Genomic DNA, 23251 nt, shown 5'->3' on the forward strand with positions numbered 1-23251 from the left:
GAATCCTTATTTCCAGGTTTACATGAAAGTATTAGAGATTTTCAATGGGGTCTCAGACTTTTGGACCACACTATATTGTCAGCACTTCATTCCAGCTGTTTATATTCATATATTGCTGAAACATCATCAAATGCAATTAGGTGTATGTTGCATTTCAGTCACTCTTATGTCCTGTCTTTAACAAGTAGTTATAATTCATGTATATACCTCAGGCTCAAGCAGCAGGAAATTCTCTTTCCTGCTCTATGGCCTCCCTCCTCCAGCACATACTATGGTTAGAAGAGGGTTACACGAAAGACTGAGAACTGAAGATTCATAGACAGCAGACTGACAGACATACTGATAACTGATTGATACATGCATAATCTGTCCCCCAGACACTTCAGGTTGATCAATAGATAGATGGCTGTTGTTAGTGAATGAACTCACCCGCTGCAGAGTTACTGTGTACTGCTCCCAGACCGTCTCTTCCATCCCTGAGCTCTGTAGTGAACACAGACACAAAACAGGGTTAGCAAACACTGAATTTCAACTCAAACTGATCCACACAGACTAAATTTTTAAATGTTTATTAATTTATAAAAAAAAAAAAAAGTGTCTCTTCTCTTCTCCATCTCTTCATTAACTCAGGACATATCAGATCAATAAGGGAAATGCTGCAAATCATTGATCAGAAGTATTTAGGCAAGATTGGATCTTTATATGATTTCTGCGTCGAAGTATATGATTTGTCGGGTATTTCATTTGCTGGATAATCAAAAAAAAGGACATTCTTCTTCGGTTATTTTATCAATAAACAAATATCAGACTTTCCAAAAACAGCGCTATATCAAAATATATCTTGATATAGTGCTATAAAATGGTACATATCCTAATAGAGTATCAGGTTCAGGCTCAGGTTTCAGGTTACTTTATTTGTACCCGTAGGTAGATTTGTTTTGCAGTCAGATGATCAGATGATGACATCCTTTTGACATATATACAAAGAACACAAAACACAAAACCAACACAGCTGACTATAAACATGATGATTAAAGTAAAAGTGCTGAAGGCTCCACCAATCAGGACATCAAAGAATAACTTTGGTAAAAGGTAAGGTAAAATAATAAAAAAAGTATTTTATCCATCATAATGTGTAACTGTTACATAACCAAATGCCTGGTGCATGAGACAAAGCTGTGCATTACCGATAACCTCCATAAAAAGTAGCCTCAATACAACTACACACACACATACTGTATATGCACATACATCCACATTAGACAAATCTGTGTGCAGCAGGAACATATAGATCGCTGGGGGCTGAAAGATGCTCGTGGAATGGAGACTAACCCAGATTAACTCTCACACACACACACATGCATACACAACAGAGGAAAAGTACGTGTGTGGGTGTGGGAACTGACCTTAGTGAAAGAATAGTCAGTATTACGTCAATAACAGCAGCACGGCAGCCTGCATGTTGTCCTGTCTGTCTCGCTGCCGGGCTGGTGTGTAATTTTAATTGGACAACTATTTCAGCAGAACAACTGCCCTTATGCCTTTCCACCTCATTGCTCCCTCTCTCTCACACACACACACACCAAATAAGTGATGTGTGTGCTAAGCCCAGGTGACACTGATTGAGGCAGGCAGCCCTGCTCAACTTCAGCTGCTTCTAACAACAATCGTGAATGAGAGACAACAGAAGAGGACAGAAGGGAAAACTGATGGAGGAAAGGAGGGAAAGAGGTTGCAATGAAGGGTCGTCCTTGCAATGTGTCCTACACTGTGCTGTTCAGATTGTTAACCTTTTTTCAGTGTTTGTCACCCTGCAGGTTTGATAATAACACTTTTCAGCCAGCTGGTACAAAAGTGAGCGTCATAATCATTTTTATGATTTTGTCTTGAAGATGTTTCAACTAGAATCAAATCATTGTTTATTTAAATAATTCTGTGGTTTGGAGTCACCCAGGCACAGGCACTACTGGACACTGTTTTCCCAAAGCCTTGCACTTACATGTGGCGTGCAGAAGCAACATATTCTATGTTGTCAGGCAACAAATTTTGGAACATAATAAACAACTTGTCATGAGAACACAATATACGTTAACTATGGTAGTTTCTGTCATTTAGAGAATAGCTTGAAGAGTTAGAGAAAGTAGTTTTGCTACTGTGTCAAATTACCTACTGTACATTTAAACTTACAAAGGCTGTACTCAAGGTCCTACAGCTCTCTCCATCTTTTAGCAACCTTCTCACTACACCTACAGCATCACATGTTGTTCAGATCTGCTAGTTTCTTTAGCTTAGCACACAGCTCTCTCTCTCTCACTCACTCTCCTGCTCTCCCTTACTCGGTGTGTCTTGTGTTTAGTTATTCCTCTGCCTCCTTTAGTGACAATGGTAAATGTAATAAATGCAGTTTATTTGCTCTCATATCTAGGAGTCTGACCGAGTTTATGAGTAGACCCAAACCATGACAACCCAGAGTTGACCAGGGTGTCCAGGAATCAGAGGCAGTCACTCACCCAAAACCCCATAGAGACTGTGTCTTCCCATAAAAACCCATGTATGTACAGTATGTGCATTGGCATCTGTCCTGCAATGCTGGTCCTCCCTTTTACACAGAAGTCAATTCAGCTCTGTGACTACCTCCACTGCCGTCTTAAAGGTGGAACAATAATGCCCGCCCTCCCCTTCGGAGTTTGTACATTTAATACAGAACGGTGAGGCATAATAAAGGAACATTCCTGCCTTGGGCAGCAGTCTGTCTTTGTGTGTGTGTCGGCCCTGCGATTGACTGGCGACCAGTCCAGGGTGTGCCCCACCTCTCATCTGTAGTCAGCTTGCCTGTAGTCAGCTGGAATAGGGTGACTATCCCAGTCTGTAGTCAGCTGGGATAGGCTGACCTCTGACTAGATCAAGCGGTATAGAAAATGGATGGATGGGCATTCCTGCCTTGAAAAGCCTGTATAAAAGGGGCTAGCGATCCTGCCTGTGTTCAGAGGTGAAGAGGATCAAAAACTTTCAACTTAAGAGGGCAGTAAAACACTGCTTCACAATCTGCTATTAAGTTAGAGAAGTGTGTAGGAAAATGAAATCATGGATATCATATGTCAGAAAAAGTTGAATTCCTGCACACTGTCTGCTTAATCCAGAATTCATTAGATATACAACATGTCAGTCGAGGACCTGCAACAAGTTTTTCTTACACATAGTTTTGATTCAAAGACTATGACACTCATTCTGCTCTTTCAGCACCACAAACACAGAAATTCAACCACACGTCCTCCTGGGTCAGAAGTACTTCTAGGCATGGCAGTAAACCTGACTTTAACATAACAAAATGTCCTGTCCTCACAATGAGCCTGACAATACTGTGTGCGAGGTACAAGAGTGTAGGACAAGGTCACTTGCTTTAGAATATGAACCAACAGCACCTGACAAACACATATCAAGCTTTTATTATTTATGCACCATTTGTTCCTGAGGTGGTTAACCCTTCAGTGTGTTCTCTACTGAGGCACTCAGTACACCTACTCTGTTATAAGGGCTGTAACTAGTAATTATTTTCAGAATCTATTAACCTGTCAATTATTTCTTTGATTAATTGTTTATAATGGCTAAGTGTACAAAATACCAGAACACAAACGGAGACAACACAGACAAACGGAGTCCACAGGGTCTAATATCCATGACATCATCTTCTTGCAAAATGGCAGCATCTGCATCGGGGCAGGTGCAGATGGACATGTACAGGCACGTGAAGGCAAGTTCCCACGATTCACTCATCACCTGTCTCATTTTGTCTCATTACTGAAGAGCTGTTCCAACTGACATTCAAACCCCAGCCCCAGGCTGTGATTGTTGTGATCAAACATACCAAGGGTGTTCAGCCTAACATCTCAACACCATCCTATAACATTTGAGTTTCCTGTTTTGAGTTTCCTGTCTCTGATACCCAGCTGACTGCCTTAATTAAAACCTTGTGCATACATATAAAACCTCATGTTCAGCTAATACTGCTGCAAATCACAGTTTAATACTGCAAGTTTAAGAGCTGTAAGTTCTCTCTCTTTTTGAGCTGTCTACTTCTTTCATCACAACTTTCTGCTTTAATAGAACTCACACAAGCTAGACTCCTACACACGGGAACACTGTAAGCCACAGTAAGCTCACTAAAATGTACTTTTTTCCCATTTTTAATTTTTACTACATTGTACGCTGACAGCTCAGTTTGAATGTTCATGGTTTGGGTTAGTGACCTATGTCTTCATGGTTACAATAATAAACAGGTAGTTAAGGTCATGGAACAATTGTGGCCCTGCTTAAAAAAAACACAATGTTGACTGACCCGACTTCCTCTTTTGCTCCTGTCATAGCTACTACAGTCACTAGAGGGCTATACCACAGACAACTAAAAAAACTCACGTCTTTCTTCCTCTCTGTATTCCCTAGCCCCTTACCACAACCCGAACCATCACAACTACATGCCTAACCCTAACCCTATATAATTCTGCATGAAGCATTAATGGGTGTAAGCATCACAAATATTCCTAAAAGAGATCTTGTGTACCATGTAATCCTCCTGCAGCATAGACAAGTAAACCTTGTTTTGTGCAACTTTAGCTAAAATACTGAAACCACTAAGCTAGCATAATAGTTACTAGTGCGAGGAATCAGTTATATGACTGCTCCTTCTCCAAAGTATAGTCAATGAGAAGTTAGTATCTTACTATTTCTATATTTTTATAAGGATAGTAAAGAAAACATCACTATCTGAAATCATGCATAATTCACAAAAAAAAAAAACAATCTATACATCCACTATGTTAAAGAGCTTTAAGTCTTTTATATGGAATAAATTCAAAGGAATACATTCAATTAAATTTAATATGAGACTTAGACTAAAAGCAGCAGACACCCCGAGGATACAACACAGCACATCAGCACACTCTGCTCTCTATCTATTCCATTCATCCATCCATCCATGCATGTCCCACCAATCTGAGCAGACAGGAGTTCCCAGCAGGTGCGTAGAGGACCACCAGGCTGCCTTTCAGCTGTTCAGTGTCCAGCCTCCTCAGCTGGATCCTGGCCCCCCCACCGTCGCCGATGCCTCCCCCTTCCCTGCAGCCATCTGAGGCCCCAGTCTTGCCCGTCTCGGCCTGCCTCCACCGATGCCAGCTGGGGTAGCCGGCGCAGCAGCCGGTTGGCAGCCACTCCAGACTCATGGCTAGCAGCGGAGCTTCCTCAGAGCTCCTGTGAGCAGAGAGACCACTGTCACCCTGCCCTGTCAAACCCACAGCCCTGACTAGCGAAATCCTGCCTCAGCATGGTCTGGCTCTGTTTGTGTAGTTTATGCAGCCTCACAACCAAAGTAGGCTTCCAACAGGCGTGAGCGCTTAACCTTACTGCCTCTGTGTCCTACCGCCAATCTGGATAAGCCTGTGCAGCGGCGGATTAGCCTAGCCCCGGGAGGGAGCAGAGACTAAAAATAACAGCAGACTCACAGCGCCTCCTGCACCTCCTCCTGCTCCCATCCCGCGCAGAGTCCTGAGCGCTCGCATCGCGCTCCTCCACTTCCTGCGCAGGCCAGATGACATGGCCAGGTAGGAGCGGGATCCACAGGTTCAAATGCAGAGGCAGGCGTGAGAGCTGCCCAACTCTCCCCAATCTGCCTGTCCTCCCTCCTCTCTCTCTGTCTGTCACTATGCACACTATCCTGCTGCTTTTCCTCTGCCTCTCTCTCTCTCTCTCTCTCTCTCTCTCACTCAAACACACATTCAGATTCGTATGTTATGCGTACTTGTGAGGACTTTTCTCCTAACTGTATCCTAACTGTATGTATTTACCCTCCAAAGAACCACAGTCAACATTTTCAAGAAGGGTTGAATCGTGGGCGGCTGGACTTGGTTGTAGATACTTTAAGACATTTCATCTCTTATCCAAGAGGCTTATTCAGTTAATTTCAGTTGAACTGAAGAAGCCTCTTGGATGTTCAATAAAATATCAAGCATCTACAACCAAGTCTAAGCCTTACCTCAACATTTTGTTACCACTATATTTTAATTTGTGTTATTATCTGGCCTTAGTCAAGATTAGTTTTGCATTTTTCCTCTTAATTTGGTTTTAAAGAACAACCAGAGACCATCTCATGATGGAATCGCACCAGCTGCAATACCTGTTTGATGTTCCGACCCATGAATACTCAGTAGTCGTTACTCCATTCATCATCACATGAGTACTCAGTAGTTATGGCTTGCATCACACCCATCTTCAAATTCAGCCTTCATTTTCATCTCAGCTACACTTCCGTAACTGTATCTCGCACAAAATCTGTCCACAGACAAACAAAGTACTCAAAACCACCTCTGTGCCTTTGTGGTAGTTCCCGTTACAGTAGGCATCTCCAGGACCATGTTTTGCCATGATGACGCAGACACACATGCATGCACACACACATACAACAAGCCTGAAAACATCAATAAATAAATGCAGACTCTTGTTTTTAATACTGTTGATGTTGATTCTCTCTGACAGCACTGACCATTCAAAGAGCACTGGGTCATGTTACTGGTCCTGTCTGACACTCTACCTAGTCCTAATACAGCAGGTGTCAATTTAGAAAACACCTCATAATATTTCCACGATTCTGTAACCTGAACAAAGCATGTGGCAGCAAAATACATATAGTATCTGAGACAGGGTTCCCATTATCATGCCATAAACTTCCTCGATGCTAAAATAGACCAGCAGGTTTCCTGCGATTCTACACAAATAACAAAGTGCAGAACAGAGATGGGGGATGTAATCGTCCCTGTGGTGGGCTCGTCTGTTTATGGTAATTACAATAATGTCTGGAAATTGATGTGCTTAGGGTTTGTTGATGTTAACATGGTTCATGCAGAAAAATGATAACAGCATACAAACAACTAAGCGGTTGATGTTTCCAGAGCTAGAGAAGACAACTGGGTGCCACTATGCCTTCAGGCCCACACTCATTCTCTGTCAGCCTTTAAAACGGATGACACATCATGCTCTGCTCTCAGGTACGTCTCTCAATAATTTATATATCAAAAGTGCAAAGTCAGACAGAGTAATTTGGCATCTGAACTATGCTCACATCCTCTCCTCTGCTGTGGACACCGTGCGTTGCTCTTTAATGAATGCATGTATGGTCCTCACAGAAGTGACATCATAAAACATCATACAGTATAAACTTCCTCAGCTAAACATGCTTTTGTTTAAAGTCCATTCACTGCCTCATATCTTTAACACGTGATTAATTAGACGGCATAAGTGAGTTTTTCTCTCTGTTGGGGTTCTGCAGTATGAAAACTCTGCTTACAACAACATACTGCACAGAGTACAGTTATTACATAAATGCAGCACATTATAAGAGTCAAGTGAGGTGTGCAGTGATGCATATGATGTGAGCCACGGGACATGAATGTTGTCTGAAAAAAAATCTATACAGCTGACTATACAAAAGCATGCACACTCACTAAAAGTCTGTAAGTGTGTTCATTTATTGCCTCCACTTGAGGGGAGTTATTCAGACTCTGCATGAAATACAGAATTATCCTGAAAACACTTCAGGTTTTCTGCAGGAAACAGTTAATGGAGGTGATGAGGGATCTCAACTCTGTGGCTGTGGCTCCAGCTCTGTTTTATTATTCATCAGTCATTCTGAATAACATGAGGTAGAACTGTGATAATGTTCATGTCAAGGACCACAAGCAGCTGTCTACATCCTGTATAAAGCCTTCTGCCACAATATAGCACAAAATACATTTTAGGACATTATACCTACCACTACACACAACATATAGATGTATATGACATATCTTATGCTGAATGGATTTACACTAGGAGTGTGTCCGAAAACGGAATCTATTTTTAACGCGGAATATCGCGGAATTCGACATCAGTGCAATGCTGTTTTCGTGTGGAATAGGAACGTGTGTCAGGGGAAAACTGCCCGGAGGGAAGCAAATCTGGGTGGCACAACAAGCCCCTTCCACAGACTAAGCCCTTCCCCCTTAAAAACAATGTAAGCATGGTGAAGCGGCTGCTTACGGCTCTGTGTTCGTCTGCGAAAAAACTACGAAACTCGACGCGAACTGCTCGGCTCTGTCGGAAATATTGTCAATTTCCTTTCCCTATTTTTTTCTTTTCTTTTTTAACAGATATTTTTTTCATGTACATGTTCATAAAAAAATAATCAAATCAGAATCATGTCAGTACAGCCACACAATATATATTTTTAGTATTATTATTATTGTTTTTAATCTACATCAATAAATGAAACAGGCATTACATGTGCAAGCTAATGCTTTTTTCTTCTTTTATCAGAGGAGTTAGAAAAGAAAAGATAGAGATAAACGTGTTTTACTTCAGTGAATGGATATGTAAAAATATACATTATTTTACAAGTAACTACAGAGTGAGAAAAGAAACATTCTATGTGGGAAAAAAAGATTAATCGAGATGCATCGATAATCGGGGAATCATCAAATCGTAGCACTGTGAATCGTAATTGAATCGAATCGTGAGGTGACTTAGATGGCACACCCCTAATTTACACATTAGGATGCAGGCCAAGACTGCATCCTAATGTGTACTGCATACTTAGGCTCAGTATATCAGGGATATCAGGGTATATCAGGGTCTACCCTGATATACTCTACAACATGGACACAGCAGTGGCATTGGTGTCTAAATATAAGGATACTTTCAAAGAATGTGCACTGAATTATAAAATACTGAGAGCACATTAGTTCATGCAGACAGCCCAGCAATGAGTGCTGGCAGACTGTGTAGACATACATGTGAATACTTGAGTGGATGAGGGGGAATAAAACCTATTGCTAAACATAAACATAAAACTTTCTGATTCATTTTTGTTACATATTTGGCCAAGTAGCAAAAACCAAGCAGTAATAAAATAAATAAATAAAGCCACTTCAAAGACAACAGTGATCCCTATTGTAATGCTACCTCTTGTTAGTGCTTTTTCTGTCATTGTGTTACTGTTGAGACCTAACCTAACCTTAACCAAGTGCAGCAAGTACCGAAACACAATCATACTCTGTAGGTAAGTGGACATTGTGCAGCAAGATGTTGTCTGTTGTCATTTTACTGACGCATTAGGTATCAACATAATTGTATATTTGTAACTTCTCCTTATTTATTAATAGAAAAGCTAATCCAGCCGGCGTTATGTTTCCCTCAAAATGTATTTGTATTAGTTCATTTTGGATGTTAGATGGACTATTCGAGCTGCGTGTCAATAAAGACAACTGTGTGAAGAGGTTTGAAAAAGCTGTAAAACTCTTTACACAGCTCTCTTTACTGGGTGCCGTCATCAACACACTCTTTTTGTTTTCTGTCCACTCTCTTCCTTTCCTCTCTTGACTTGTGTGTGTGAAATGTGGGCTTGTTTGACTATATTTGTGGGAACCAAAAACCAGAAGCCCACCATACTTGTAGGGTCTGTGGCTTTGTGGGGGCCAAAATGCTGGACCCCAGACGTTTAAATGGCTGTTTGAGGGTTAACACATGGTTTTAGGGTTCAGGTTGGAATCAGGTTTAGGTTTGAGTTAGTGTAAGGGTTACGGTTATGCATTTAGTTGTTATGGTAAAGGTTAGGGGCTAGGAAATGCATGCATATCAACGAGTGTCCTCACAACTGATGTAAAACAAGGATGTGTGTGTGTGTGTGTGTGCGTGTGTGTGTGTGTGTGTGAACGTGTCTGCGGGTGGCCCTCAGAGCTTCAGACAAGCCTGCCTAATGCTGTCACAGCAAATTGTCATCACAACACCCTCCAACACCAAAAACAATGCTCTCTCTCTCTCTCTCTCTCTCTCTCTCTCTCTCTCTCTCTCTCTCAGTGTTTGTGTGTGTGTGCGCTGTTTGTTTGTGTGTGTCTGTCTGTGGAGTACCAGTTGTTGCCACAGAACACGGATTGAAGTACCAGTGATCCCATTGTCTGTGTAAGTTCTAATTCATCCAGGACATCGTATCCTAAGGGTTGACTGAAGGCAACTGGACTTCTTGTTTGAAGACGTTTCACCTCTCATCCGAGAAGCTTCTTCAGTTCTAGAGACTGGTTAGAAAGCCCAAACATTTAAAGTCATCCCTATCCCATCTAGAGGTTCACACCTTGGGTGGCGCCTGCTGGGCTGCCTCAAGTGGACTCGTTAGCACCTGAGGGTACCTAAGCTGATCGTAGAAACTAAGCATCATCATTATCAATAGCTTAAAACTGCAGTTACTGACATACAAATTTTTAAGTTGATATGACAGATATTTGGGCAAAGGCAGTCAAGTGAAGCCAGTATGGTGTTTTTCTACTGCACTGTAAGTGAGTTTATCTCAAACTAAACTAATGAAGCTCTGATAAAAACACAGCATTTCCTGTAACTTCTTCACACTAAAAGCACCCCACTGGTTCAAGTGTTCCAAGCTCCCAAGATAACCAGCTGGTCAATGTGTGCCGTGGTCCCTGGGGACAATAGTCTTATCTGGGTAAGCCCTTTGGTAATTTACCACTGGCTGTGTGGTCTGTGGCGTTTCATCACAGTGTCAGTGCCAATTTGACTGAAAGTAAAGCTCAATTAAAAAAACAGCGATGCCTGTGTGGACTTTGCGATTCTTCTATGTATAGATATCCCATCACGTGTTTATTTAAAATAAACATTTAAAATAAACATTATGCACATTATTACTATTATTATTTGTACAGACTTTCTTCCTCTTAGTACTTCTTTCTCTTATTTTAGTAAAACTTTTTTTCTTGTTCAACTTTGTGTGTTATGGGACTTGTCAGTCCAATTCGTCTGTTTTTTGCACCAACAACGTCAAATTCCTTGTATGTGTAACATACCTGGCAATAAAGCTTTCTGATTCTGATTCTGATTCTGAAATGAAAATTAACAAAGGCAATGCGGTCTATATTCAATTTAGCTTTATTTTTGTAGTATTGATCCCCTGAAAATGTCTGTTTATCAGAGCCCAGCTAAGCTGTTGATGTCAATAAGAACACTGCTGTTTCAAAAGTCCACTCCACAGCTCCTCAGCTCAGCTGGTCTCTGGTGACTGTACTTCAACACTGTATTTTTACATACTGTGACAAAATAATCTTTAATTAAAGATCTAATAAAAAGTCTTTGCTAAGGGAAAAAAATGTAAGTGACATTTGTACTGTTTTGTATGTCTGTTTAATGTTTGTGCTTTTGTATCAGGGCCATATATATAATTTTAATTTAATCGGAATCAAACTGCCATTTTGCCTGTCTATTTATTTCTTAATGGCAGTTAAGTTCATCTGGAAGCTTTCTTATAGCTTCCCCTGCTTTGTAGGCATCGGTTAGTTTAACTCATGAAATAAAAAGCAACAGCGCATCAACACTTGAAGAGTCATTTCCATGTCTCTTTGATGCAGGGGATAGATTTTCTTTTTTCACTTCAAATATGTCAGTAGCCCTGTGGGGGTTAATTGTGTAACAAAAAACTAAAAGTTTCATATGCTATTGTCAAGTAAACTATTGTTAAACGTGCATCACTTTGTAGAGTAAAAAGTGCATTTTTAATTATTTAGTATCTGATCAAAATATCTGTGCATGATAACTTAAAGAAAACAACTGCAGTCTACTGATTTCACTGTAATTAACCAGAGCGTGAGGTGTTCATCCACTGTGCAGGCTGGTGAAATAGCTTGAATGTAAATAGCTGCTAATAAAGTGACATAGCTCTAGCCAATACCTGTCTGCAGCAAAAACCATGAAGACACCAGGGCACTCCTGTTCATAATCATCTGGTCATGGGCCATCAGCCCATTTATAAGCAAGGCAGGCTGAATCCCTGTGTGGACAAGACCATCCAAATGGTCACAAGACAGACTGGCTTTGTGCAAAGGAACACAGAGTGGATAAACCCATTCCAGCACCAGAAGCAGTCACCGGTATATGAGTTCCTAGGAGATTGCAGCACAAAAGCTAGAATAAATTAATCCTAATATCACTCCCTGTGAGAGATAAAAACCCATCTGACACAAATACTTCAAAACCAGAATATTTCTCAGTTTCAGGTTTGACAGAACCTCCTCAGAGACAACTGGAACTTTTGTTACTGGTGCACTCAGAGCGGCTGGTATGACATGTTTTACCTTGCTTCTCAGTACAGGACACTCTGCTTTCAAATGTCCCCTTTCATGGCAATAATTGCAAACTTGACCAAAACAAAGAGAACATGGACCACAATTCATCTTTGCAGACTCAGACCGAGAACATTTAGCAGAGTGATCAATAGCAGCAGCATTATCTAAAATAGAAATGCTGCCCAAATTTTCCTTGATGTGCCAGCAGATATTCATCTGTAGCAGCAGCTTCAGAAAGCAGTACATACACCATGGAACTGTGCCACAAAGGCTGTCTTAGCCTTTTTAACCCCTCTCCATTTGCAAGAGCAACAGCTCTTTTTGCTGTTCAAAGTTTAAATGTCATAATTCTCAACAAGCTTCAAAAATTGCTTTTTTGTTCAACTATTCGAAGGTTCCTCAGATGGAGACTGAGCAAAAAAGCTGCGAGCAACTTCTGCAATTGTTTCACCTCATGCCTTATTGAAACACTTTCCTCCCGTTGTTGTCATAAATATTTCAGACATGATCTTTCCATTATAAATAAAGAACAAGGCTCCTCCAGTGGGAGAAGAGGGGAGGCTAATGGGATGAAGTGGACCACGACTGGTCAAACAAGAGAGGGCTGCATCTTTACTTGAAAACAAACAGCAGTGGGCATAGAGTGGATGCTGGAAGAGAAGAGGAAGAGATTACAGCTCAACATAACCTGCTGATCTCTACAGGTGAAAACATTCGTCCCACACCACTGACACAGTCCGGTAAAACACACTAAATTTAAACTCTGAGATTACACAGTCTCAATTCAGATTCAATTCAGTCTGCAGTGTGAATCAGAGAAGACGTCTGTAGACCTTCAGTGTTACACAGCTGAGTTGTATTTCACATTCTTGTACGAGTTTCTAAAAATATGTCAGGCTACATTTCAGTGAAGGGACGTTATGGAACAGGCTGCTGCTGAGGATTGGGCTCTCAACGCTGGAGATGACAAATGAAGAAGATGTGGAGACACACCACAGTCGTGTTTCCACCTGGGACAACATATGGGGGTGAAAGACGTAGCAATGCTACCATAGTTAGCCAATAAATGTTAGTTTATTATACTTCTTCCTGGAAATAATACACACCAAACTGAAAGATCAGTGGGACTACTGTATTAAATACAATTACATTCTAAACAACTTTCTAATTCCTCCTGTTGTACATCAACTGAAATGATTAGTTAATTGATAACTCAATCAACAGAAGATTAGAAAATTACTATTTTAACAATCTATTCCAGCCTCTCAAATTTCAAAGATATGGCTTTTTTTTGTTTCAGTTGAAAAGAACTTGTCATCAGTGTTTTGGTTTACAGTAGGGTTGCAACAAACAGTTATTTTCATTCATATTAGCGAATCAATTAATAAACTATCAGAACATCTGACATTAACTGTATCGAGGCAGAGAATACTCTGCCCTAAACATTATACACTGAGAAAATGTAAGGAAAAATTGAAACGGGAGAATCCCACCACTGTTATTTTCATCATTAGACATGTCAATGACATGACAGACAAATAACAGCGTAGTGCTTCACACTGTCCTGAAATGACAGGGAACAACACGCAAAGTCCTACCTATGTATTCTTGGCACATCGGAGGAAGAGGAGAAGAAATCTGAGTCCTGAAACCCTGGACATGCTCACATCTCTGCACCACAATTCAAAGAGCTACGTTTGAATGAGCATTAGACGAGCAGAGATAGTGTGTGTGAGTGTGTGTGTGTGTGCGTGTGTGTGTGTGTGGGGGGGGGGGGGGGGTAAACTCTTTAGCCGTTAAAAATAAAACTGGAACGTGTTTGTGTTATGAACAGTGTGAAAAGACACATGATTTAGGCATTGATTTACATTTCCTTCATGTTCCATAATACAGATTGAATATCTGTTTTCAGTCAATTCCTGCCAAAACCTAGAAGAGTCTTTAATAAGAGGAACAGTTTAGAAACTAAAACCTCTTTCCCACAATGTGCAGAGGGAGAGGAAGGAAGTACAGAGAGAGAGAAGGCTTTAATTAAAATGGAAGTTTAATCTTCAAAGAGGAGCTGAGAAGCTGAAGCTCCTAGGGATTCCCTATCACAGCCTGTGACCTTTCAGCCCACATCAGTCCAGAGAAGGACAAGTCAGTGGCAGCAGAGACGACTCTGGAAGAGCTGAGGAGGAGTCAGATGGAAGAAATGAGTCACACTCTGAATGTTGAAATGACGAGCAGCTCTCAGTTCATTGTCATAAGACTGCAGACTATACACAAAGGCACCACGCTAATGCGCAAACTTCAAAGTAAATAAAAAATGCCAGTATTTTTAAGCAACACATTGTGTTGCACATTACACAATAGAATGTCATGTTTCCTGCTCTTATGATTTTCCTAATACCAAAGACATTTGGCTGTATAGCCGACAAAACACACACCACACAAGAGTTATAATATTATTCATTACAAGATTGCATATATGCATTCAGCCAATCACATGCCCCCTGCCTCTCTAACAGACCTGCTAGTACCCTCTAGAGGCTGTTGTGTTTATTGCAGCCACAGTATGAACAAACAACATAATGATGATTAAGCTATTTTAGAGCCTTACCAAATGCAAAGTCTGATGTGAGGAGGGCCAAAGGAAAGGTCAGGAGGTCACCAACATACATATCAGAAACACCTGACACAGTAAAACTGGAAACATCAGAGAATGCCAAGCTCACAGAAAAAAAGTGGGATGGAGGCTCTCCAGTGGCCCTGTGTGGGCAGAACTTAAAGGTCTGCACAGGCTGATCCTTTGTCGACATGCTGCTTGGAATGCGATAAAAACAGGAGGATTTAACAGAGATTTGTGAAAGTAAAATAGATTTAATGGAACAGAGGTTTGGCTTTTACTGACACCAGCACAGAACAGACAGATATGTTAACCCCATGTTAAGACTAAGAAAACGTCTACAGGATCTGCCGCAACAGATCACAGTCTTATACATGGGTCTGTAAGTGTCACTGCAGCAGTGATGGGCTGTCTAGCTCTGCCACAACTCAGATTTGTCTATAGTGAAGAACAGCACACATGTAACTGGATGACTGACAGTGCTAATGTGCCAAAATCTTAACACACACTAAATGCAGAGTAAGTAAGGAGACAGTAAAGGAAAACAAAGAGTTTTTGTTTACTGTCTCCTTACTCAAGCCAGTGGGCTCTGCATTCAAGCCATTTTTCAGACAGAAGCACCTGAACTGTATACCAGTCTCTCTGTAATGCTCGGCTGATTGGTTTTACAGAGCAGTGGTACATTTAACAGTCAGCAAGGGACTCATATTACCTTCTGTAAGAGCTGAAGGACTAGCTGGCGGTCTCAAATGTCAATGTCGGTATCGCCCTCAAAAATCCAGTACCTTTCAGTTTTTAATTACATTAAGGAAACTGCACTTCATTGCCCAGGATGCTATAATCCAAACACATTAACAAATAAAACCAAGACCTAGCAGTTCACATCCATGTGGACTGGATGTTAAAATCTGTAAGAGCAACAGTAACATCAGATTGTAACATACACCCACCAAAAGCCACACAGACCTAAGAGCTGGTTTATGGTCTCTCTGAATCAGTTCTTAAGATGTACTGTCCAACCACATCGGAAATCAAAACTTGTGCATGTGACTCTGTGTTTAAACGTCCAACACTGGGAAGTGGAGTGAAAATCTGGGAATCACAGAGAGGGTGATGCAATATGAGGAAGACATTAATTGTGTTGCAATCAGTTTTTCATGTGACAAGTGACAGAAATAGCTGAACAACATGAAAAACAATGCCTGACTCCCCTCTCACCTGCATGAGGCTGAACATTCAAGGCTTCAAGTCAGTGTGAACATCAGATTGACAGTTTCAGAGAGTCACAGAAATGATTGGACACATCCCCCTTATTAACCATGGAAAGGTGTGATGGCAGGGGGTATCCCTGGCAAGCAGTATAAATCCCACTTAATCCAGCAGAGACATCAGAGAGACATGGTGTAAATGAAGACAACTGTGAAAGATGCAGGAACACACATCCTCATAAAGGACCAACATCAATCACTGTCCACTGACCAGTTTTAATATGGTTTCATCCTGGCTGTCAGTGTGCGTGCGTGTGTGTGTGTGTGTGCGTGTGTGTCTGTGAGAGAGAGTGTGTGTGTAGTATGCTAATGTGCAGTTCTATAAACAAGGAGTAGGTCAGGATATACACATATCTAATGAGGCATGAGTGCTTTGAAGTGGAAATGCAGCTGCAGGCAGGGAGCAGCTCTGAGGACAATAAAAGCCCTCTGACATTAAAGCAGAGGCACTGTGCTGAAAAAAAAAAACTTCAAAAGATAGAATATGCAAGACCCACAGTCGAATTCCTGCATGAACGTGAGCACAGTGTTTAGGCTGAACCGACCTGACGGCTGATGAAGTAAGGCCTGATATGCAGAGAGCAGGTAATTTCAGCTAAATAAACTATAGCAAGGTGAGGGTCAAGGTCGACTAGCAGGCTGTTAACTCTGACAAAATGAAAGGTTCAGTGCACATAGCTCCATTATTACGCAACCCTGTTCAAGGAAGAGCCTGACATTTTGAAAAACAAATTTCTATCAAACTTAAAGTCATGTGAGGATACTGATCTCAGTTTCATCTCTGTGGTTCTGGTACAAACTTAGACTGGAACAGGGTTTCAACAATTGAGATCCAAGAATTCACACAGAATTCTCCCAAAAATCTCCCCCCAGACTTTTTAGCACATATTCTTGTGTGTCTGTGTATTAATACACTGAAGATTACCATATGTACTTCTCTAAACCTTCAGTGGATCAACTTCAGCTGCTGTGCTTTCTTCTTGTTACTTCCAACGCTAAATATCAGCTTACATTTCAGCTGTGTGGCAAATAGGGCTGGTAGAATTTCAGAATTTTCAACCTGGAATGTTTTTCTGTTCAGCTGTTCAACAACTTTGTGCAGATGAAACACAGTCTGAAACTGATTTAACACAATTTCACCTCCGAGATTGTGAACATTTAAGAAGAATTCATTTCTTACTAAAAACAGTAACATTTAATCTTAATCAATTTAATTGTGTAACAAGATAAATTGTTATAAATAACTTCAATCTCTCAAATATCAATATCAGCCTCAAAAATGCCTGCCTTTCCTGGTTGATTTATTTTAGAAAGAAACTGTTAAAGTCAGTGTCAGGCAGAAAACACTGGTAACTTACAAGTTCAATAGAACATTGTCAGAACATTACAATGATGTAATCAGAGCTTCTGTGTGTCTCCGCAGCTCATCAGTTGCACAAAGCACCACTACATACTTAGAGTCTTAGGCATTCCCTGAATGATAACAATGGTGTTATTGTGACATTACTCACAACACTGACCTGAAACCACACAGACATGCACACTCCAACCCGCGCACACCAACACATATACAAAGAGTCACGTGCACAAGGTCATGGGAACCAGTTCCATCCAGCCAGCAGTGAATTGTAGCTGTGTTAACATAACACACAAAACATATAACACAAGCACTGGGTCAGTTCAAACGCAGCTGAACATGAGAGGACTGAGTGGTGTCAAACTACTGTGGAATTGGTTTGTAGAGCTGCAGCTGTGTGGGTCACCCTGTTGTTATGGGACTGTAAAATCTCTCTAGAATTTTACAGTAACATATCCTGTACTTTACATTACTGCTGGCTGTTGTATTGCATAGTAGTTCATTCACAATTCTGGAATGTTTTCCGCTGTCTCCACTCATTTCAATAAACTAAGAAAATCAGCATGCAGATTGGAGGACATAACTGGGAAACTTGCTATACTGCAGTATCATCGCAGTGACACAACACTGACGACTATAAAGGATACAAATTTCAGCCCCTGCACATGAAGTTGTTAATTTTACAATGATGAAATGGAAAAAAAGGGCTGCTCCAGTGGAAGGAAGACACACTCCAAAATACGTCAATACAGTGCTTTGTGTAATCAATACTTTAGAAGATAGTAAATGGTCTAAACATGCACTAAAATGTATAGAGCTGTTTGGTGAGCAGTACAAACATCCTGTGGAAAATGTAAATGGAATCTAAATAATATGACAAAAGTAAAGTCTGTGTTAATAAGACTAAGAAGATCCAGCATGCCATTATATATTAAAATATTTAAAGTGTTTTAAGTTATAAAGGTCTTTTCCTTCATTTGTAACAGATTAGTGTCACACATTTTTTTTTTTTTTTTGAAACAGACAGATAAACGGGGGGAGGGGGGGGGGGCATGATGGTGACCTGACAGTAGGAAGAAGAGCTGAATGTCCACACAGGGGTCCATCCATACCATCACTGACAAAATGTAGACATGCTAACATGTTCATTCTTCATGGAACAGCCATTCACATTCAGACTGAATGAAAGACTTGAAGCTAACAGAAGCATTTGGGTGGGTTGAGAGTAAATACTAAACTAATCCAGTGGATCATAGTGTGTTCCTCTCCAAGTACAACAAATCAAACATGGCTGGCATGTGAATGGAGCATATGAGAAAGACTGGCCAGTGTCTTTCTCCAGTACAGCTTTGTGCCACTCTCCTGTAACAGCTGAAGGTGCTTCCTGATGACTGAGTGTGGAGGGCTATGACTGACTGCAGCAGTCAGAAACACACTGACAGGTCTGCAGAGCTACCTGACTCACTGAGGAAGCTACGGCGTCTTCACCATGACAAATGATACTGCTATTTATACATTCTCCCCTCACTGGACCCGCAGCTTTGCATGTGTGTGTATGTGTGTAGTCAGCAGTGAAGGCCTGGGGCGGAGACTCATCAGTACAGCAGCCAAATGTGTTCCACTCATACATTCATTCATTCTTTTACTTCCAGCTAGCATCCATCTCAGATAACTTAGTGCCCATTAGGAGATAAGACAATATGTGACAAGTTTTATGAGATGTATTGTTCAACACAGGTCATCAGTAAACTACAATTATAGCAGAGCTATATATACATGTACATAATATGTATACATACTTATATATACGTGTAAATTGCATATATACTTGCTGCTGCCTTTACTGAGAACTGCTAAAAAGCATTTCATTGTTTTTAAACTCATCTTTTTAAACAATGACAATCAAACTTGATACTTAAACTTAAACCTTGAGTCACTAGGAATTCTCAACTATGAGTGGCTGGTAGTTGTTAATTTTCCTCTGGTAAGCAGACAGTATAAGCAGACACAGTGTGCGTTCGCTGTTTGAAATGAATGTGCCAGGATTAAACTGTAGGGATTAAACAGTGAGATGTACAGTATTGTTCAAAATAATAGCAGTACAATGTGACCAACTAGAATAATCCTGGTTTTTAGTATATTTTTTATTCCTACATGGCAAACAAGTTACCAGTAGGTGCAGTAGATTCTCAGAAAACAAACAAGACCCAGCATTCATGATATGCACGCTCTATGCAATTGGGCAATTAGTTGAAAGGGGCGTGTTCAAAAAAATATCAATCCTGTGAATCACTAAACTAATATTTAGTTGTATGACCACAGTTTTTAAGGAGAGGGCTCAGTACACAGCCCCACGGCAAGCCAGTGCTGAGGGTGATGGAGGAGGAGATGGTGTTGTGGATTCTGACAGTCTGTGGTCTGTTGGTCAGAAAGTCCAGAACCCAGTTCCCCAGTGTGGGACTCAGACTGAGGAGGGAGAGCTTCTGTACCAGGGTCTGTGGAATGATGGTATTGAAGGCTGATGAGAAGTCCAGGAAAAGCAGACAGATGTACGAGTTCCTGCTCTCCAGGTGGGTGAGGGTTGTATGGACCACTGATGAGATGACGTCATCACCGGTGGGGGTCCACAGTGTAACTTGTTTGCCATGTAGCAATAAAAAATATACTAAAAACCTGGATTATTCTGGTTAGTCACATTGTACAGCTATTATTTTGAACAATACTGTAGCTAAAGAGCTTGGAGCCAGTGTTATCTGTGCAACCAGTCCAAATATTTGGACTATTTTTGCTTATTTGATGCTGATTGAATTGATAAGGATTGATAAAAACGGTCTTTAGATAAAACTGTGTCATTATTAATTGGTTCACAAACTGGTGTTACATATTTAAGACTTTGATAGATGGTAGTTTTTCATGTGTCTGACAAAGTGAACAGTGAAACTGTTCCTGTCAAGATTCTTGATCATATATTTTTGCGGGCTGAGAGTGAGGTCAACCCAACAACAAGAAGACTGCATTTGTTAGCTACACTGAAGTTGCTTGTCTGCTGGTTTCAGGGATAGATCCAGGAGAAGGAGGAGGAGAGAGGAAGCAAGACTAAAAGCACAGCAAAAATAAAGAAACATGTCTCAAAATGAGAGAGGGGAAGGGGGGAGGCAGCTTCTGTGTGTGCGCGCATTCTATGGCAGATTGTTGTTTCCTGTGAGGTGAGTGAACATGACTAAGAAGACGTTATCTGTGGAATGACAGGAAGAGGGAGTGATGGTTTACAAACTGCTTCCTGCAACAGAAGCCTCTTTTCCCTGTGTTTCCACTTCACCACACCCTGGACCCTGAGGCCAAGACGAGACCACAAACAGAGATACACAGTACTTACTTAAACTCTTAACTATGGCCCTCATTTACTGATTTATTAAGACATTCATAAAAACAAATATGATATTTTTGATAGAACATATCAATACCAGCAGTGGACTCCAAACACAGAAGCTATCATCAGTTTCAGAAACGTGCATTTCCTTCAAAGATGGAAGTTGTGTTGTTCATGGAAAGCTTTACAGAAGCTTGATGTCATGTCCTATGAAGAAGAAATTCTGTATTTGGTTTGGAAACTAGTATTCACTGATTATTTTGGAATTTGAAGGTTGCGTCTCAAGCTCTCAAAGGCCTGCTTCACATCAACCTGTGTTTCAGGCAAATCCTGCAGACCTAGCAGATCTGTTACTGGGCTCCACTCTGCACTGCATGCACAACCCTCCTATAATGGCAGTCACTGCACCTGAATCAATTTCTCTGTGTGTGTGTCATATGTAAATAAGGTACTGGTGAGTCATGTTGTTTTCACAGCTCATCCAGTTTAGAATTCAGCAACGAAAACGCCACTGTCCATGCACTTGCACAGTCTCTGTGGTAACAAACACACACTACTGCGCAACTTGCTTACTTTAGCATGCCTTAATAGAATCCATTTCATTATTATCTTAATATTAAACTAGATCATCTCTGGATTTTTGAGGTCAATACAGATCCTCCAAAGTTGAAAGGATCTGATGAAGAAGGTGATATATTGGTTGGTCAGATATTCTTTTATAGTATAATAATATGACATAAATACAGGTTTTTGATAGCAGTTTTGTATAGATATAGATATCAGATATCTTAGCATGTACACCTTTTGTGTTTTGTGTTACAAACAGTGTGTAATTCCATCTTCAATTTTAAAAACTACCTGATAAATCGCTGTAAAATGAACTGAGTTGATTTATGTTCCAGAGCTGGTGAACTCTTTCTTAAAGTCCCTCATCACAGGTAGGCAGATCTATCTATTAAGAGGCCAACAAATCCTGGATTTTTGAGGTCAAGACCGACACGGGAGAGTAAGAAAGTCAGGATGAAATACCATCATAACAACAACATTTTTAACAAACATTTTCGATTCCCTTAAATTCAGTTTTTTAAAAACTGTGAATTTTGGGTAAAGATAGACACACCAGTCCTCCCAGGCTGCACTAGCACCCATACAGATACTAATATACAATATCAGTTATTTCTCAATAGTTGTCAGTATTGTATAGCTTTGAAAAAGTAAAACAGGAAGAACAAAGGCACAGAACAATGTAATCAAGATTAAATTAGTACACTCACTGTAGTTCCTGGTAAAAAGCAGCCTGCAGTAATGTGTAAACATTAGCACTTCAGCACTGACTAATGGTATCCAAAAATCTGGATCACAGAGCCTGAAACTACCATAATTATTGAGTTATCTGGTTCACAGACTTGAAAGCAACGCAGAAATCAAAGTGTAGTCCAGTCATGACCGGGATGTTCATCTGAGAAATGACACACTGCAATTACTGAAAAATAACAGGAAGAATGCTGATAAAGATAGATAGAGAACTGTTGGATACATTGGCTGTGTGTGTGTGTTGCGTGACAGAGATGACATAAGTGAAATCTTGTCTCCGAAAAATGCTCTCAGATAGTCCCTCCATTAATATATATACAAATCCATATTTATGGAAGCAGAGTCCATTCACTCCTCCACAGGAAGCTGGTGTGTGACAGTATTAGTGTGTGAGGTAAAGAGGGCAGAGGAAGCTGCTCTGAGGTCAGACACAAAACAACGGCTACAGTCACTTGGAACCTGGAAACCTGAGGCCAGATACACAAAACTCTAACTAGAGTCACAATTAAATCTGCATCATTCTGATTTCTTCTTCTTTTACTTTCCTGCTCCATCTGACGTGTCAGTGAAAAATGACTTAGACTGCAGTTTGACAGACTGTGTCACACTGGTGAAGTTCTCAGACAGAACAGCTGTCATTACATGCAGCTGTGGCTATTTATACCACCCACACCACTAATTCATCACATACATGTGATATCTCAGTCACGATTATTATTTGCAGAAGGATCCTCAATCACAGGTTAATTTATAGCACTTATGTTGAGACAGACTTCACAAAGGGCTTCACAATTCAGGGTGAAATGAAAAGGTAATGAGCAGGGAAATAACTGCTCCAATGAAAATAAAAAAGAAGGATAAAATTCATCACTGATAAATAATTTAGAATTAAGTTTATAAATGCACCTTTGATCGACACTTTTCACATAACTGTGTAGACTGTAAAAACAATAATCTGTGAACTTGGAGTTGCACTGTCCTCCCTCTATTAGTTATTATTTGTTCTTATCTGACTTCATTGTGTGCATGCGCTAATTTTCTAATATTTTATGATACCAGACTCTGCTTGCTCCTCTGACTGTTCTGCTGCTCTGTAAGTCCTGCACACATGCACAGACCAGAGACCAGCATTGCACCAAATGTGGTCTTCCCTGATGTTAGCTTGGGTTTCAGCAATGCACCGCACCC

At 40.6% G+C, this 23251-nt stretch overlaps 1 protein-coding gene across 4 annotated transcripts in view; it reads right to left on the reverse strand.

The window, feature by feature from the left end:
• Positions 1–23251, reverse strand: part of LOC121184155 (tight junction protein ZO-2-like) — a 63094-nt gene that overhangs the window by 36646 nt on the left and 3197 nt on the right. For all 4 annotated transcript variants that reach the window (XM_041041616.1, XM_041041615.1, XM_041041613.1 and 1 more), the window contains exon 2: positions 430–483. In XM_041041616.1, the coding sequence (XP_040897550.1) occupies positions 430–483 (54 nt within the window). The remainder of the gene's footprint in view (positions 1–429; positions 484–23251) is intronic.

The sequence above is a fragment of the Toxotes jaculatrix genome, chromosome 7 (genome assembly GCF_017976425.1).
Source record: "Toxotes jaculatrix isolate fToxJac2 chromosome 7, fToxJac2.pri, whole genome shotgun sequence".
NCBI classification, from domain to species: domain Eukaryota; kingdom Metazoa; phylum Chordata; class Actinopteri; family Toxotidae; genus Toxotes; species Toxotes jaculatrix.